At 41.2% G+C, this 19,129-nt stretch overlaps 1 protein-coding gene across 4 annotated transcripts in view; it reads left to right on the forward strand.

Annotated features, from left to right (window-relative positions):
* Positions 1-19,129, forward strand: part of RFX3 (regulatory factor X3) — a 258,195-nt gene that overhangs the window by 125,904 nt on the left and 113,162 nt on the right. For all 4 annotated transcript variants that reach the window (XM_075827557.1, XM_075827576.1, XM_075827566.1 and 1 more), the window contains one exon: positions 8,682-8,806. In XM_075827557.1, coding sequence (XP_075683672.1) covers positions 8,682-8,806 — 125 coding nt within the window. The remainder of the gene's footprint in view (positions 1-8,681; positions 8,807-19,129) is intronic.

Here is a 19,129-nt window from a genome sequence, read left to right on the forward strand (position 1 = left end):
AAGTATTTGATCCCTTTGGCAAACAAGACTTAATACTTGGTGGCAAAACCCTTGTTGGCAAGCACAGCAGTCAGACGTTTTTTGTAGTTGATGATGAGGTTTGCACACGTTAGATGAAATTTTGGCCCACTCCTCTTTGCAGATCATCTGTAAATCATTAAGATTTCGAGGCTGTCGCTTGGCAAATCGGATCTTCAGCTCCCTCCATAAGTTTTCGATGGGATTAAGGTCTGGAGACTGGCTAGGCCACTCCATGACCTTAATGTGCTTCTTTTTGAGCCACTCCTTTGTTGCCTTGGCTGTATGTTTCGGGTCATTGTCGTGCTGGAAGACCCAGCCACGAGCCATTTTTAATGTCCTGGTGGAGGGAAGGAGGTTGTCACTCAGGATTTGACGGTACATGGCTCCATCCATTCTCCCATTGATGCGGTGAAGTAGTCCTGTGCCCTTAGCAGAGAAACACCCCCAAAACATAATGTTTCCACCTCCATGCTTGACAGTGGGGATGGTGTTCTTTGGATCATAGGCAGCATTTCTCTTCCTCCAAACACGTCGAGTTGAGTTAATGACAAAGAGCTCCATTTTAGTCTCATCTGACCACAGCACCTTCTCCCAATCACTCTCAGAATCATCCAGATGTTCATTTGCAAACTTCAGACGGGCCTGTACATGTGCCTTCTTGAGCAGGGGGACCTTGCGGGCACTGCAGGATTTTAATACATTACGGCGTAATGTGTTACCAATGGTTTTCTTGGTGACTGTGGTCCCAGCTGCCTTGAGATCATTAACAAGTTCCCCCCGTGTAGTTTTCGGCTGAGCTCTCACCTTCCTCAGGATCAAGGATACCCCACGAGGTGAGATTTTGCATGGAGCGCCAGATCGATGTAGAGTGACAGTCATTTTGTATGTCTTCCATTTTCTTACTATTGCACCAACAGTTGTCTCCTTCTCACCCAGCGTCTTACTTATAGTTTTGTAGCCCATTCCAGCCTTGTGCAGGTCTATGATCTTGTCCCTGACATCCTTAGAAAGCTCTTTGGTCTTGCCCATGTTGTAGAGGTTAGTGTCAGACTGATTAATTGAGTCTGTGGACAGGAGTCTTTTATACAGGTAACCATTTAAGACAGCTGTCTTTAATGCAGGCACCAAGTTGATTTGGAGCGTGTAACTGGTCTGGAGGAGGCTGAACTCTTAATGGTTGGTAGGGGATCAAATACTTATTTCTCTGTGCACAATGCAAATAAATATATATCATTTTGACAATGTGATTTTCTGTTTTTTTTTTTAAATATAATCTATCTCTCACTGGTAAAATTAACCTAGCCTAAAAATTTTAGACTGTTCATGACTTTGACAGTGGGCAAACTTACAAAATCAGCAAGGGATCAAATACTTATTTCCTTCACTGTATATGGACAGTGATGTCGGGCTTTCAACTGTGGAGTCTCCGGCCAGAGCATCGTGAGATCTCTGGCCGGGGACTCCTGGCAGCCCACGTCGGGCCATGTAAGGGGACCCTAAAGGCCCTTTTACACTGGGCGATTATCGGGCAGACGAGCATTTATATAACGCTTGTTGCCGATAATTTCCCTGTGTAAACAGGGCAGCGATCAGCAGATGAACGCGCAAATGCTCGATCATCTGCTGATCGTACAAAAAAGTTAAATATTATCGTTGTCGGCAGCGCGTCTGTCTGTCTAAACAGGGAGGCACGCTGCCGACATGATGATATTGTATGGGGACGAGCGATCGGAGTAACGACCGCTCGTCTCCATCCATAGCTCCGTGTGCAGGAGCAAACGAGCGCCGATCAACGATGTCTCGTTGATCGGCGCTCGCTGCATCGGCCAATTGTCTCCTTCATTGAGTTGTATATAGAGGACTAGCTAATTGTCCTGGCATACCAGATATTTCTGCTAGGTGCAACATGTAGATTAGTTACTTATCAGTACAAAGTATTTCATTAAGGCTGGGTTCACACTACCTATTTTCAGACGTAAATGAGGCATATTATGCCTCGTTTTATGTCTGAAAATAGGGCTACAATACGTCGGCAAACATCTGCCCATTCATCTGAATGGGTTTGCCGACGTACTGTGCAGACAACCTGTCATTTACGCGTCGTCGTTTGACAGCTGTCAAACGACGACGCGTAAAAATACAGCCTCGTCAAAAGAAGTGCAGGACACTTCTTTCAGACGTAATTTGAGCCGTTCTTCATTGAACTCAATGAAGCACAGCTAAAAATTTACGGCTGTCAATGACGCCTCGCAAAATGCGAGGAGGAGCATATACGTCTGAAACGAGGCAGCTGTTTTCTCCTGAAAACAGTCTGTCTTTTCAGACGTAAAAGGCTCTTCTCGTGTGCACATACCCTAATAAGACAAAACATTTTCACAATGAAAATCAGCCATTACATCTATGCAAATCTGGTATGAAAAATCTGAAATGCAACAGATGTATTCCCTATAGAGAATGATAAGACATCTGCTTTTGCAACACAGATAAAACTCCTTAGTTGCTATGGTTTGATTTCTTTTAATATTATTTCTTGCACATTACTAATGCTCTTTCTGAGACATCTCTTTGATACCTGGAATGGTCTCATAGACCGTCAGATGTCTCGCTGAAGACTACAGAATGATTGGTGGGACCAGTCATTCTGGTTTTTTTATATGAGAAAAGAAAGAAATATAAAATGTGCATTTTGAGACATCTTATGCAATGGCCTAAAATTGAGAATTGTGTATGGCCAGATTTCGATTTCCTAACAAATTGTCACATGGTACACTTGTATGTATGGATTTATTCCGAATTTTTCATTTCAAAAGTCACAGAAATGATTTGTATAAAAGTGGAAATCAATAAAAATGAACAATAGAATAGAAACATTACATATTGTAGAAATAAAAAAAAAAAATGGGATCTCTGGATGTGCAGTGTAGATATGTAGACCAGTTGTCAAGCAGATAAAAATCCACACATTTGGATGCATCCTGCAGAAACATTAACTGGCATCGTGGTTTCCGTTATTACAGAAGTCATGATGGATCTTGACAAACCCGCTGGGTAACGGATGTTAACTAATAAGAAAATTTGTAGAAAATGAACAACAGGAATGTGTCACGTTTTAAAGGGAAATGACAGTAAAAAAAATAAATCAGCACATAATGTGTTTATGTTCTTGAATTGTATATTGTTACATCTTTATACTCCCTTGTATTGAGTTGAGGACCTTTAACACGGGCCAGTGATCGGGCAAACTAGTGCTCATACGAGCAAACAGGGCAACAAACAGCCGATGAACAGGGAAGCGCTTGTACATCGGCTGATCGTATCATTTATGCAGCACAAAATATAATCGTTGTCGCCAGCACATCTCCCTGTGTGAACATGGAGATGTGAGGCGGTATGATGCAAATGCATGGGGACGAGCGATTGGTCGTCCCAATACTAAACTATCATTTAAAAGGGAGCAAGGAGCGACCGATCGACCAGCTGTATTGTCGATCAGCACTCGTTTCAAAAGTGGTACACACGGGCAATATCTGCCCGTATAAAACCACCTTTATAGTATGGTTTCTACATAATGGCTGTAATAACTCACACCGTAAGATGTTAGATGTGTAATAATTATCTTTCCCTACAAACGGGTGTCAGTGGGCCGCTGCACACAGTCATGTGACAGTCAAGCTCCGCCCATGGTTTATAAAAGTGACAGTTTGTAGTAATACATCAGCAATTATCACTGGTGTCCTATGAAGAGGTCATCAATGTAATGACTGTGTCTGTAATGTGTATTGTGAATATTATTTTGTTTTTGTTGGTATAAACCAGACCCATGGTAGATAATATACTTCATAGATCTGATTTGTAAGACATAAAAGCCTATTTTGTGGTTTTATAATCCCACTTCTATGTGAGGCATGGTCGGTGACTTTATTTTTTTGCCTTTTTTCTTACATACTTTGTATAGAGATTTGAAATTTACGAATACAATAAAATATCTTTGCACATTTAGTTATTTTTAAGTTGCACCAAACACTAAACAACAAAAAGTTTCCTATTCTAAAATGTGATTTGTATTTAGTTCATTTCTTTGTCCGAGGCTGGTGGAAAAAAAAAAAAAAGAATTCCCCAGTGCACTTGAGAAGAATTATAGTCTATTATTTGTTATTCCGTATTTAAATCCCTGACATTCTTTACATTGGAAGTTGACAATGAAACATACGTCTTGGAAGAAAACTTTGCAAACCTTGGAATTAAGAAGCCTGAATGAGTTGAGGTGGTGACATGATATGTGTATTTAATTCTTTAATTCAAGTGCGCACATGTGTGTGGTTGTGTTTGATCAAATAATTGATTAGGTCAGACAATTAAAGCAATTTGTCTAGCATGCAAATTATAGATGTCAGCGGGATTCCTTCTGCGAGTTTAAGTGTATTAAATAATCTTCACAATGTTTAACAAAGACATGCTCAAAACCTACAAGAACACGTGCTTGCTCTAAACACAGTTTTCTTCTCTAAGGTTTTGCTTGTCAAGTTGAAAAAACTGCTACTCTTGTCTCATTGAGCAGCTGGGTTTTTGCCGAACTCTTTCTCCTCTTCTTCTAGGGGTTAATTAGCCTTCTTTTAGACTGTGGCCTATTTAGCTGTAGATCTTGCATGATTCAGCCGGGGCTGACGGTACAAAAGCGGAACCATTAACAGGCGGGTGTGTCCAACGGCTTAATTAGGCAGAACAAAAAGCTCTTTTGTCATCCGAGCATCTGTTGTTCGTGACACACCTGACAGTCACATTAGGCAAGGACGACTAGATTGGCACATATTTCCTACATTAAACGTGCCACTCATTTACATACGAGCGCCATCAGTCTGCAAATGTATCTTATCACACTGGATTAGTGGATCTGCTATAAAGATTGCATGGGCTAATAGAGTATAACAGAAGAACTTGGAAACGTTGTAGCTGTGCCAGGGTCGTGAACACTACATGACCATTGTTAAGTAGAACTTTATACTTCTACTTCAGATTGGCAGCCTCAAAATCTTGGAATTTGTCCAGAATACGTTTTGAGTATTCTTAAGCATGCCCATTCGGGCTGAAGAATGTGCTTTAGAAAGCTGGCAAGTTGTTTGTACTCCCCAAACATGCTTTAGCATTCTAATTGATCCTTGGTGAGGGTTGTCTGAAGGATTGATCACTTATAACGGCTATCCTCAAAAGCTGAAGGCTATCCTCAAAAGCTGAAGGCTATCCTCAAAAGCTGAAGGCTATCCTCAAAAGCTGAAGGCTATCCTCAAAAGCTGACGGCTATCCTCAAAAGCTAACGGCTATCCTCAAAAGCTGGCTAGTAATGTTCCCATTGTCTGACGTCTCCTAAAAAGAGACACATTTAAATATTGGAGGTATTTAATGCAAGCAAATGCCTCATTTTACCTTGTGTGGTTTTTATTACACTGTGCTTACCTGACTGCAGGGGGCATCTCGTCGTATGGTAGACATATTGTCTTTCCGTGATAGAGCGCTCTTGTTGCGCACACACATTCTTCACTAATAACAGATCAGCAAGTACATGAACATCCACTGTTGCTGGGAGAATTGAGAATCAGATTAGTGTGTTGTTCTTGACTATACGGTTGGTAATATTAGTTCTATAATGAGTCTTGCACTGTGGGAACTAGTTTGAGGCTTGCACATTGAGTATTGTCAGTTTTGGCTTGAAGATATGGCCAGGTGCATTAGAAGATGTGATTAGAATTTCTAAGGGGGAGCCAAACTCTCAAAACTCTTGTAAGGCACCCTATGTGTATCATGTGTAGTCGCCCATCTTTCCCATCTCTAGATTATAAAAAGGGAGGCTTTATTTCACTTTCTTCCTAAGGGTATGTTCACACGCACTATTTACATACGTAATTCAGGCATTTTACGCCGAAAAAACGGCTCCAAACCGTCGGCAAACATCTGCCCATTGAATTCAATGGGTCTTACGTTGTTGTGTGCAGACGGGCTTTTTTTTTACGCGACGCTGTCAAAAGACGGCGCGTAAAAAGATGGCCACCTCAAAGAAGTGCATGTCACTTCTTGGGACGTAATTGGAGCCGTTTTTTATTGACTCCATTGAAAAACAGCTCCAATTAGGACGCCGCGAAAAACGTGTGCATTTGCAAAAACGTCTGAAATTCAGGAGCTGTTTTCGCCTGAAAACAGCTCTATAATTTCAGACATATTTTACGTTTGCGTGTGAACATAACCTTAGCCTATTTCACAGACGCATGTTAAGGTCCATAATACACTAGCAAAACCCAGAACCACCGGGGTTCTACTAAACCCAACTTAGTCCTATTGTGATCTAAGTTTGGTTCAGAAGAACCACTGCGGTCTGGGTATATACCGGCCATAATATGGGCATAAAAAATGTGGCTGTAATACTGCCACCTAAAATGGGCAGCCGAAAGGGTCACTCTTTTTTCACAGGTTATTTTACCCTTCCTATTGATGGTTTTTAATTTTTTTGAAGGGGTTGTACCACAAAAATGCCCACCTATTCACAATACAGGTGATAAATGTATGATCACTTGGGCTCCGACCACTGGGAACCTCCGAGATCATAAGAATGAGGTTCCCTTGCCCCCCCCCCCCCTTGTGAATGCAGTGGAGGACACGAGACTAAAGGAAATGTCCAAGTACATCACTTGGCGATCTCTGTCAGTCCCTCAGAAAATGAATGGAGCGGTAGTCTGCTCCATTCACACAGGGGAACACATGACCCTCGTTCTCAGGATCACCCGGGTTGCCATACTGTAAGTGATAAATCGTTTTCGTGGGAAAACCCCATGTCTTTTATTCATGCCTAGAACATGGTTTTACACGCTTTTTTAGTTACATGAGAAATTAGTAGGTCAAAGGATCTTGATTCCAGAGGGATGGGTTGGCGGTGTCTTTGGCTATCTTAATGATCATATGTCGGTTATTTCAGCATGCATTCCACTAAGGCTACATTTACACAGGCGTGACAGATTTCCGCACGTAAAAAACGTGTGTGAATCTGTCCGTGTGCGTTGCGTTTTCGCATCAGTGTGCTTTGCGAGTGGCATGTGTTTTTCACGCACTCGCAAGCACTATACATCCGTGTGCTGTCCGTGGTTTTCACTCACCCATTGACTTGAATGGGTGGCTAGGTGCGTGAAAACGCACCAATATAGGACATGCAGTGAGTTTCACGCAACGGACACCCGCTGAGTAAAATCTGAGGCCCGTGTGCTGTCCGTTTTTTTCACGTACCCATTGACTTCAATGGGTGCGTGATGCGCAAAAAACGCACAAGAATAAGACATGCAGTGAGTTTCACGCAACGGACATGCTGCGTGAAAAACACTGAATGTCTGAGTGGCCCCATTAAATTGCATAGGTCCATGTAACGTCCGTTGTTTTAACACGTGTAACACGGACGTGAAATACGCTCGTGTGAATAAGGCCTAAGGCAGTATTGACACATACAGGTTTTGTTCATGGTTTTTTAATGCAGTTTTTTAAGCCGAAACCAGGTGTGGATCATAAATGGATAGAACTTATAAAGAAATTTAGATCCACTCTTGGTTTTGTCATCAAAAACTGCACAAAAAAACCCTGCACGTGTGAATACTCCCTAAGAATATTTATTGGATGGAATGTGATTGTCTTCTCAATTCCCAGCAGAAAGCCTTAACATATTTTTCCAGCTTAAAGGGGTTTTCCCAATTTATCAAGTGGTGGCATATCGCTAGGATATACCATCACTTTATGATTGTTGGGGGTCTGACGTCTGGGCCCCCACCGATCCGAAGAATGAACAGGCTACAGTGCTCTGTGACCCCTTCACAATTATTTTTCCATGCACAATGGGTGGCTGGAGTGCCGCCGTGCAGGGGAAAAAAACTGCAGCACGGCCCCATTCAAAGCACCGCTAAGTGTCAAAGATCCCAACTGTGCCGGGAAAACTTAGTAGGGGATGCAGCACTAAATCAGCACTGTCACCCCTTCATCCCAGATTTGTGGGGGTCCTAGTGGACAGACCTCCACTTATCATAAAGTGGTGGCATATCCTTGACAGATCCCAACACCTTATAAGATGGGAATAACCCTTTAATGAGTATCTGCACTTTCAAAAAACTTTTGATATGTTATAGAGACATAACAGAAGTTTTAATTGGTGGGGGTCTGGTTGCTGAGACCCTCACCGTCGCTGAAACAAAGGTGCAGAAAGGATATACTGAGTACCCTGCACCTTATCAAAAGTTTTTTTTTTTAAAGTGCAGTTGCTCTTTAAGTCTAGCGAATATCAGATTTACGTCATTTTTAATATTAGACATCTTGGTTCCTTTGATGTGAGGTTAACAGTGAAGTTTGGATTATTGTTGCACTGTGAGGTTGAATATCAGAATGTTAGGGTTTGGACGAAATTAATAAATGCATTCTTCTTTGAATTGAGTCTATTATATTATCTTATACTCCGAGTCCTTAGGTTCTTTGTAAACTCCATTGCTAGTCAAGCCCTTTGTACAGTTGTGACTGTGAATGTTTCCTATGACCAAGGTATTTTACCTTACCTGCATTTTTACATTTACATACCCAATTTTTAGGTGTTGTCCTTTCCTTAAAAAAGGAACATTTTAAGATAAAATATCCATTTTTTGCAGAGACTACCATGCAGACATCCGAAACGGTGTCGGACACGGGTTCGACGGTGACATTACAGACATCTGTGGCAGGTCAAGCAGCAGTGCCTACCCAGGTTGTACAACAGGTACCAGTTCAGCAGCAGGTAAGATGGTCACTTTCATATATCAGAAAAAACATAATAGTCGGAAGTAATAATAAAATTAGAAGAAGATTAGAGGCATGTTAGGGTTTCTTTTAAGTTTTTAAAGTTTGTGCTCGAAGATCATTTGTCATCAGCTTGACATTCAGCAAAACGACATAAAGTGCTCACAGGTGAAAGACTTCAGAAAAAATGGTATTTAGATTGTGTCAGGAAATGTGACTGAATGGCACTGTGATTAAGCATTTGAAAGAGGGTTGAATATAATAATTTTGAAGTTGCTCCTAAAGTATATTTACCTGGCTTTATGGCCCTCATTGCGTCCTCCAGTGTGCTCTCCAGTATCCTGCTCTCATGCAGAACAGATCAGCCTTACGCTGGGTTCACACGAGCATGTTCGGTCCGTAATGGACGGAACGTATTTCGGCCGCAAGTCCCGGACCGAACACACTGCAGGGAGCCGGGCTCCTAGCATCATAGTTTTGTACGATGCTAGGAGTCCCTGCCTCTCCGTGGAACTACTGTCCCGTACTGAAAACATGATTACAGTACGGGACAGTTGTCCTGCAGCGAGGCAGGGACTCCTAGCATCGTACATAACTATGATGCTAGGAGCCCGGCTCCCTGCACTGTGTTTTCGGTCCGGGACTTGCGGCCGAAATACATTCCGTCCTTTTCGGACGTAACATGCTCGTGTGAACCCAGCCTTACTGTTTTCTCTGTCGATTAAAATTTTAAAATATATATATATATATATATACAGTGAAGGAAATAAGTATTTGATCCCTTGCTGATTTTGTAAGTTTGCCCACTGTCAAAGACATGAACAGTCTAGAATTTTTAGGCTAGGTTAATTTTACCAGTGAGAGATAGATTATATATTAAAAAAAAAGAAGAAAATCACATAGAATCACATAGTCAAAATTATATATATTTATTTGCATTGTGCACAGAGAAATAAGTATTTGATCCCCTACCAACCATTAAGAGTTCAGCCTCCTCCAGACCAGTTACACGCTCCAAATCAACTTGGTGCCTGCATTAAAGACAGCTGTCTTAAATGGTCACATGTATAAAAGACTCCTGTCCACAGACTCAATTAATCAGTCTGACTCTAACCTCTACAACATGGGCAAGACCAAAAAGCTTTCTAAGGATGTCAGGGACAAGATCATAGACCTGCACGAGGCTGGAATGGGCTACAAAACCATAAGTAAGACGCTGGGTGAGAAGGAGACAACGGTTGGTGCAATAGTAAGAAAATGGAAGACATACAAAATGACTGTCAATCGACATCGATCTGGGGCTCCATGCAAAATCTCACCTCGTGGGGTATCCTTGATCCTGAGGAAGGTGAGAGCTCGGCCGAAAACTACACGGGGGAACTTGTTAATGATCTCAAGGCAGCTGGGACCACAGTCACCAAGAAAACCATTGGTAACACATTACGCCGTAATGGATTAAAATCCTGCAGTGCCCGCAAGGTCCCCCTGCTCAAGAAGGCACATGTACAGGCCCGTCTGAAGTTTGAAAATGAACATCTGGATGATTCTGAGAGTGATTGGGAGAAGGTGCTGTGGTCAGATGAGACTAAAATTGAGCTCTTTGGCATTAACTCAACTCGCCGTGTTTGGAAGGAAGAGAAATGCTGCCTATGACCCAAAGAACACCGTCCCCACTGTCAAGCATGGAGGTGGAAACATTATGTTTTGGGGGTGTTTCTCTGCTAAGGGCACAGGACTACTTCACCGCATCAATGGGAGAATGGATGGAGCCATGTACCGTCAAATCCTGAGTGACAACCTCCTTCCCTCCACCGGGACATTAAAAATGGCTCGTGGCTGGGTCTTCCAGCACGACAATGACCCGAAACATACAGCCAAAGCAACAAAGGAGTGGCTCAAAAAGAAGCACATTAAGGTCATGGAGTGGCCTAGCCAGTCTCCAGACATTAATCCCATTGAAAACTTATGGAGGGAGCTGAAGATCCGAGTTGCCAAGTGACAGCCTCAAAATCTTAATGATTTACAGATGATCTGCAAAGAGGAATGGGCCAAAATTCCATCTAACATGTGTGCAAACCTCATCATCAACTACAAAAAACGTCTGACTGCTGTGCTTGCCAACAAGGGTTTTGCCACCAAGTATTAAGTCTTGTTTGCCAAAGGGATCAAATACTTATTTCTCTGTGCACAATGCAAATAAATATATATAATTTTGACTATGTGATTTTCTGGTTTGTTTTTTTTTATATATATAATCTATCTCTCACTGGTAAAATTAACCTAGCCTAAAAATTCTAGACTGTTCATGTCTTTGACAGTGGGCAAACTTACAAAATCAGCAAGGGATCAAATACTTATTTCCTTCACTATATCTATATCTATATATATATATAAATATATATATATATATATATATATAGCCAGCTGATGTGCTCTATTACACAAACTGGCCTATGAGAGTTCCCTGTTAATGGACAAGGCGTGACAGTGGTCTCTATAAAATATGCAAATGTGATATTTAAATGAAATCAGAATATAGGACATGGCAGTTATAGGATCTTTTCTGCATTATATTGAAGTCCAGGGACAGGTGCAGCATCTATTAATGTTTTCATTTCCATGGTATCCGTGTATTCCATCCATGGGAACTTTATCAAGATGCCCACCGCAAATATTTGCGCTTCCCCATACATCTCAGTAAGTGAAATAATAATTGTAACATATACATTATAATAATATAGGACAATATCAGACACATGTATACAGGACACACACTTCAACTCCACTAATGAAGAGAAATACACCAAATGATGTATGAGTAATATGGTATTTCAGTCACTTATCATTTTTATTTATATATCCCAGATTAAAGTTGTTACATCAAGTCTTACATCGATGTTGAGATATAAGGGGATATATAGTTTTTGCTCTTTAGCGTTGCTTATATAGCACTAACATGTTCCGCAGCACTGCACAGAGATGGTCACCATTCACAGCAGTCTCTGCCATCAACGGGGCTCATAAAACCAGGAATGAAGCCAGCGCAAACAGGTTGAACATACAAGACTTGAACCCAGGATCCCAGTGCTGCAGGGAAACAGTGCTGAGACACCGTGCTGCATGTAATGTTAGAGAACCTGATCTAAAATGTGCATGGCCTAGAAATAGGGGTTGTCTCTTTTCTCGGTTTCATGATAAAGGTTGCAGTGTAAGGTTATGTTCACACGCAGTAGCAAAATACGTCTGAAATTACGGAGCTGTTTTCGCCTGAAAACAGCTCCTGATCTTCAGACGTTTTTGTAACTACTCGCGTTTTTCGCTGCGTATTTTACGGACGTTATTGGAGCTGTTTTTCAATGGAGTCAATGAAAAATGCCTCCAAAAACGTCCCAAGAAGTGACATGCACTTCTTTGACACGGGCGTCTTTTTCCGCGCCGTCTTTTGACAGCGACGCGTAAAATTACACCTCGTGGGAACAGAACATGGTAAAACCCATTGAAAGCAATGGGCAGATGTTTGTAGGCGTAATGGAGACGTTTTTTGAGTCGTTATTTCGAGGCGTAAAACGCCCGAATTACGTCTGAAAATAGGCCGTGTGAACATACCCTGAGGAATAAAACACTGATACTACTGGATAAAGATAATAAGAGAAAACGTAAGATTACAACATGAATCATTTCCATCTCAGGAATAGAAATCCCTGCTATGCCTCATAGCGAGGTTTTCCAATCTGATAACCAGTTTTTAATATATACAAATATATCCGGCTTAATTAAAAAAAATTGGCACATGAACTTTTCTTTATGAGGAGTGTATAACAGTGGGGCATCATTTTATGTTTTGTTTTTTTTTAGGAATATTTTCAAAATATAACTTACTACAATAGATACAATCGAAATGGCAAAATAAATAGCAGAATTTAAAAAAAGAAGGATTTAAGCTTATGACAGATGATAGGAGTTCTATTTAATGAAAATATGGAGTTAATTTGATCCAGTAACTTTATTTGAGGTGCTCTGTGAGATCTACTGTTTAAGGAAGACTTTTTATGGGTGTGGGGCAGGGGCGTTGCTAGTGTCTTAAAAGATGAGGGGCACATATCCCCCCCCAAACTTTTTTTCTTTTATAACATATATATCATATATATACATGTAGTTTTTCCAATTTATTTAAAAAATAAACAAATTTAAAAAAATAATGACATGGGGTCCCCCTCAATTTTCATAACCAGCCAGATACAACACAGCAGCAGCAGCCTAGCATTACCAGTGTGGGAAGGACCACTGTTTTTGGCCTTTCCCAGCCTAATGATACCAGCCTGCGGCCGCCCCAGTGCCCGTCCATCGCTACAGATGGTCGGGTACCTTATCGTATCCGGCTCTTCCCAGCACCCCTGGTGGCGGTGGGTACCAGGGTAATAATGAGGGTTAGTATTAGCCTCTGCATCGGCTAACACTAAGCCCCGCCTTAGTAATGGATGCTGTCAATCAGCCAGCAGCCATTACTAACGCGGTAGTAATAAAGTTTAAAAGAAAATACAAAGACATAGATAAAATATATTATTGAAATAAAACCCCCAACACAACCCTCCTTAACCATTTTATTGAAAATAAAAAAAAAAGCCGTCATTGAAGTAGTCCTCAAATCCAACGTAATCCAACGTAGTCCAACATCCGAACCTGTAAAAAAACACAAAAAAACAAAACACTAGTAACACATGTGGTAGGCTTAGATACAGGGCCCATGTGTGATACTGTCTGTTAAACCCTGTATCTAAGCCTACCACAAGGCAGGCTTAGATACAGGACCCCATCAGACCATAACGTTACACTTACCCTCCTCTTCGGCTCCGGGTTCAGCGAATGTCCCGACACCATCTAGCGTCGTGAGGTCATCCGCGGCGCACGCTAGAAGACGTCAGGACTTCCGCTACGCTCGGGAAGGAAGATAAGTAAGTATGTGTTGCTACTATAGTGACAGGGGCCTGTGTATTTTATTACATAGGCCCCAGTTACTATAGTGACTTTTATAGATGTGGCCACGGCCCAGTAGCATTGCGACCGCATGTGACAGTGGCTGAGAATTTGGGGCACCGGGCCAAAAATCCCTGAAGGCCCGGTGCTAGCGACGCCCCTGGTTCTGGGTCAGGGGAACTGGGCACAATCTTTCTGGGGGTTATGCTTTGACTTCCATTTGACCAGATAACTAGACCTTCTTTTGACAGCCTATGTATTTGTGTTATGGTGTCCACACTTGGCTTTAAAGGGAATGTATCTTCATGAAATTACCTATTGATTAAATCAAGTTTTTATGTTAAAAATATTTTTTAAGATTTTTTTGGTGATGTTTTTATTTTACTACTATGTTATCATAATAACAAATAATCCTAAAATCTTGCAGTTTTCACTCAGGCCACTGAGCCTCACAATAGAATGACCCTTGCTGTTCTGTACAGATCACTTCTCAGCAATAATCTCATTATCATCACAGGCAGGATTACAATGAAAAGTAACACATATATATATGATTCTGTGTTATCTACAGCATAAACATTGACAATAGGTGATGGACATAGCCCCCCCCCCCCCTCCTATCCCTTCCTGCACACTGACCTCTGCACAGGTCACAGAGCATGCCTAGAAAACTCTTTTATAGAAGTCAATAAACATCTACAGACTATTGTTTCCTGTGGTCCATGTGGGTGCTGTAAAGTATATCTCTAACTGCTGTTAACAGCAGCTCAGACAAGATGACTGCCCCCATAATAATGTTCACAAAATAGAATAAAAAAATATCTACAATTAAAACAGATTAGAAAAAAAGATGCTTTCGCTATCTGGTTTTAATGAGGGCAAAAAAAATATATAGGCGATACATTCCCTTTAAAGGGGTTTTCCACTTTCTGGAAACTGTGTCCGACACCTGGACCCCGCACCGATCTGGCACTCCGGCTTTCTCCGGGTGCTGAACGATGTCACCGGAAGCAGATGACTCCAGTCAAAGAATAGTAGCTCTGCTCCTATTCAAGTGATTCCGCCGAATGGCCGCTATGCAGTGGTCGGAGCCATCTGCTTCCAGCTCCAACTACTGCATCCCGTTCCAAACATCCAGTGCACGGAGGCAGCCGGAGTTGCGGATGGGTGCGGGGTCCGGATGTTGGACACGCACTGATCATATACTGATGACCTATCTGGTGGATAGGTCATCAGTTTTCAGAAAGTGGACAACCCCTTTAAGTATAAAAACTAGTACAGACAAGAACTGAAGGTGTTGCATATAGCAACCAATTAGACTTCAGTTGCTATTTTTTCAGAGCAGGTCGAATATATGAGGCCCACGGTGTTCCAAGAGGCAATGTTAATCGATGGGGGAGGGGGGGATTTTTAAATGAATATATATCCAATTCATCCAGTTATTCTGATCATGTACACACACATATTATCTCTACAATCTATTATTATTGGTAATAAGTAGCAATAGCTTAAGACTGTACTTGCACTTTATGGTTTTGCATGCAATTTGATTGACATCTAGCTATAATTACTATGTATAAATGACTTTTAGTGATTATTTTCTATCATAAGTAAAATCTGACACAATTTGTGTTATCAAAAGATGCTCAATTGTGATGATTGTGTAAACCAGAATTTTTTTATAGTCAGACAGGTCTTCCAATGTCGCCATCAATATGATAAAGGAATCGTTCACATTCTATAGAAATATAATTGTATGAAAGCAATCATCATAACAAGCAGATCACACGTTGAGTCTTCACATAATCCAAGCCTGTCCTATGTCTAGTGCTGTGTCTATCTCTCCATTTGCATTTCCATGCGGCTTTGTGCAGTAAGGTATATTCACTAATCAAACTGTCTAATATTATTAAGCATTTGGACTTGGTGCTTATCTACTCTGTGAAAGCTTCACATCTATCTGGATTAGCAGACGTCTGCGTGCTGAAAAACAAAAACACCATTCCACACATAATTTGATTAAAATTCCTAAAAATGTAATTGGTTTCCCAAACAATTTATTATTTATCTCAGATCATTTACCCTGCAGGAAGTCTTGTCATATTTGTTGTATACTTTTACATTATGAGCATAATTACTGTTAATTTTGACGCCTACACTTAAGAACCCCTGAAAGCATTATTTTTGTTTTTTTGCCTCTAATGCTTGAAAAGTGCTAGGGCTAGTTCTTCCTCGCTGCTGGAGTAATTATGTAGCATAACTTACTAGCGAACAATGATACATTAAAAATGAGTTGAACAATATAATTATAATGCTCAAATGTGACAAATCTTGTACCGTGCCAGCGCAATCCAGAATGAAAGCCTACTGCAGAAATCCGGCAAGACAAAAAGCATGTCAAGCTGAATTAATCCAGAAGTGTAAGCGTCCATCGCAAGTATGAGGGATATTTTTAGATCTCCATCTCAAGTCCACTGAATTATGAAGTGACCTTCTCTATGAAATGCTTTAAGATGAGTTACTGAAACAATGAGATTATGCCTTAATATCCATTTCATAACCAAGTGAACCTTACACCAGTGATCTGAACAGGCCTATCAGGGCTACATTCACACGACAGGGAAAAAGGACCGTGTGACAGACATTTTTTTAACGGCCGTCACATGGCCGTTTTCAGGCATTGTAGTTCTATGGCTGTAGATACACGGCCATCAAAAAATAGGACATGTCCTATTTTTTGCTGTTTTCACGGCCAGACGGCCCCCATAGAACTCAATGGATCAGTTTTTAATGGCCGTTTTTCCGGAATCAATTCTTGTGATGGCCTATAAAATGCGGATGATACTCCGCGGCCCGTTCATGCAGTATTTACTGACCGTAAATACTGCACGGATGTGTGCATGGAGCCTTACTGAGTATCTCATATTAGTTTTAAAAATGAATGATAAGAAACACAAAGCAAAGACTTGACTAGTCTACAGTCTTCAGAGACTACAAGCTCCTAAAAGAAACGGTTTTGTAGAAATCTGACAGAGAAGCAGGGTCTTTCACACTGACGTAAGGGGTGGGACCTAAATAAACGGGTAACCAACATATCTCCGGGCAAAAAAAAAGTCCGTCCATCGTGTGATATGTATGTACCTAGCCAACCACTAATAAATGTTAATATTGTCTCAATTCTTTCGTGTTGGTTGAATTTAATCTTCTAAGCTAGTACATAATGGGGGGAATAGATCAAAAGGTTTACGCCAGTTTTGTGGTGTAAGGAAGTCACAAAATTTGCCGCACGCCATAGTTGCGCTACAATTTGCGACTTTTTTCTTTCCGAAAGTGGCAAAAAAAAAATAGGCAAGATTTAACCAAAGGGGGCAGGGAATCAAACTGACATAAGTTATTGCGCAAATCTACACCTGCTCAAAGCAGACGTAGATTTGCATTTTTGACGCCCAGACAGCCAAATATGTGCCAAATATATTAAGAGGCAAATGATTTGAAACGCCAGTCTCAATACCCCCCCCCCTTCCACGATCGGTTTATAGGCGGTTGTCTTATTACCCATTTGTTGGTTTTAATAAAAGGATTTATCTTTATCTTGTATTATCTTTTTCTTAAAGAAACACTTTAGGAAAAATTGATACACGGGAGAGAATAATTATTACGTTCTTAAAGATAGTCAATATAAAACTAAAACTGACATGTAAAAGCGGTGCCAAATTTATTACAATGTCGCACACTGTATGATAAATTCGGTGCATTTTGATAGCTATGTTAGACACTTTTCTCTTCTTCACACCACCTTTTGGGAAACATATTGGCGACTAAATGGGAGGTCGCTCCAAGTAAATCACAGAGGATTGCAAGTAGTGCATGGGATTCACACTATACAAATTTGTGTCCAAATTATTTCTCAACCTAAACTTGTAAAGTTACTTATAGAACCGTAAACCTAAATGAACGTTCCAACTACCCAGTCTATTAATAAATAAATATATAGAATTTTTAGGCTAGGTTCATTTTACCAGTGAGAGATAGATTATATATATATAAAAAAAAAAAAAAATCACATAGTCAAAATTATATATATTTATTTGCATTGTGCACAGAGAAATAAGTATTTGATCCCCTACCAACGATTAAGAGTTCAGCCTCCTCCAGACCAGTTACACGCTCCAAATCAACTTGGTGCCTGCATTAAAGACAGCTGTCTTACATGGTCACCTGTATAAAAGACTCCTGTCCACAGACTCAATTAATCAGTCTGACTCTAACCTCTACAACATGGGCAAGACCAAAGAGCTTTCTAAGGATGTCAGGGACAAGATCATAGACCTGCACAAGGCTGGAATGGGCTACAAAACCATAAGTAAGACGCTGGGTGAGAAGGAGACAACTGTTGGTGCAATAGTAAGAAAATGGAAGACATACAAAATGACTGTCAATCGACATTGATCTGGGGCTCCATGCAAAATCTCACCTCGTGGGGTATCCTTGATGAGGAAGGTGAGAGCTCAGTCGAAAACTACACCGGGGGAACTTGTTAATGATCTCAAGGCAGCTGGGACCACAGTCACCAAGAAAACCATTGGTAACACATTACGCCGTAATGGATTAAAATCCTGCAGTGCCCACAAGGTCCCCCTGCTCAAGAAGGCACATGTACAGGCCCGTCTGAAGTTTGCAAATGAACATCTGGATGATTCTGAGAGTGATTGGGAGAAGGTGCTGTGGTCAGATGAGACTAAAATTGAGCTTTTTGGCATTAACTCAAATCGCCGTGTTTGGAGGAAGAGAAATGCTGCCTATGACCCAAAGAACACCGTCCCCACTGTCAAGCATGGAGGTGGAAACATTATGTTTTGGGGGTGTTTCTCTGCTAAGGGCACAGGACTACTTCATCGCATCAATGGGAGAATGGATGGAGCCATGTACCGTTAAATCCTGAGTGACAACCTCCTTCCCTCCACCAGGACATTAAAAATGGCTCGTGGCTGGGTCTTCCAGCACGACAATGACCCGAAACATACAGCCAAGGCAACAAAGGAGTGGCTCAAAAAGAAGCACATTAAGGTCATGGAGTGGCTTAGCCAGTCTCCAGACCTTTATCCCATCGAAAACTTATGGAGGGAGCTGAAGATCCGAGTTGCCAAGCGACAGCCTCGAAATCTTAATACAGATGATCTGCAAAGAGGAGTGGGCCAAAATTCCATCTAACATGTGTGTAAACCTCTTCATCAACTACAAAAAACGTCTGACTGCTGTGCTTGCCAACAAGGGTTTTGCCACCAAGTATTAAGTCTTGTTTGCCAAAGGGATCAAATACTTATTTCTCTGGGTACAATGCAAATAA

Source organism: Rhinoderma darwinii, chromosome 1 (genome assembly GCF_050947455.1).
Source record: "Rhinoderma darwinii isolate aRhiDar2 chromosome 1, aRhiDar2.hap1, whole genome shotgun sequence".
Taxonomy (NCBI): domain Eukaryota; kingdom Metazoa; phylum Chordata; class Amphibia; order Anura; family Rhinodermatidae; genus Rhinoderma; species Rhinoderma darwinii.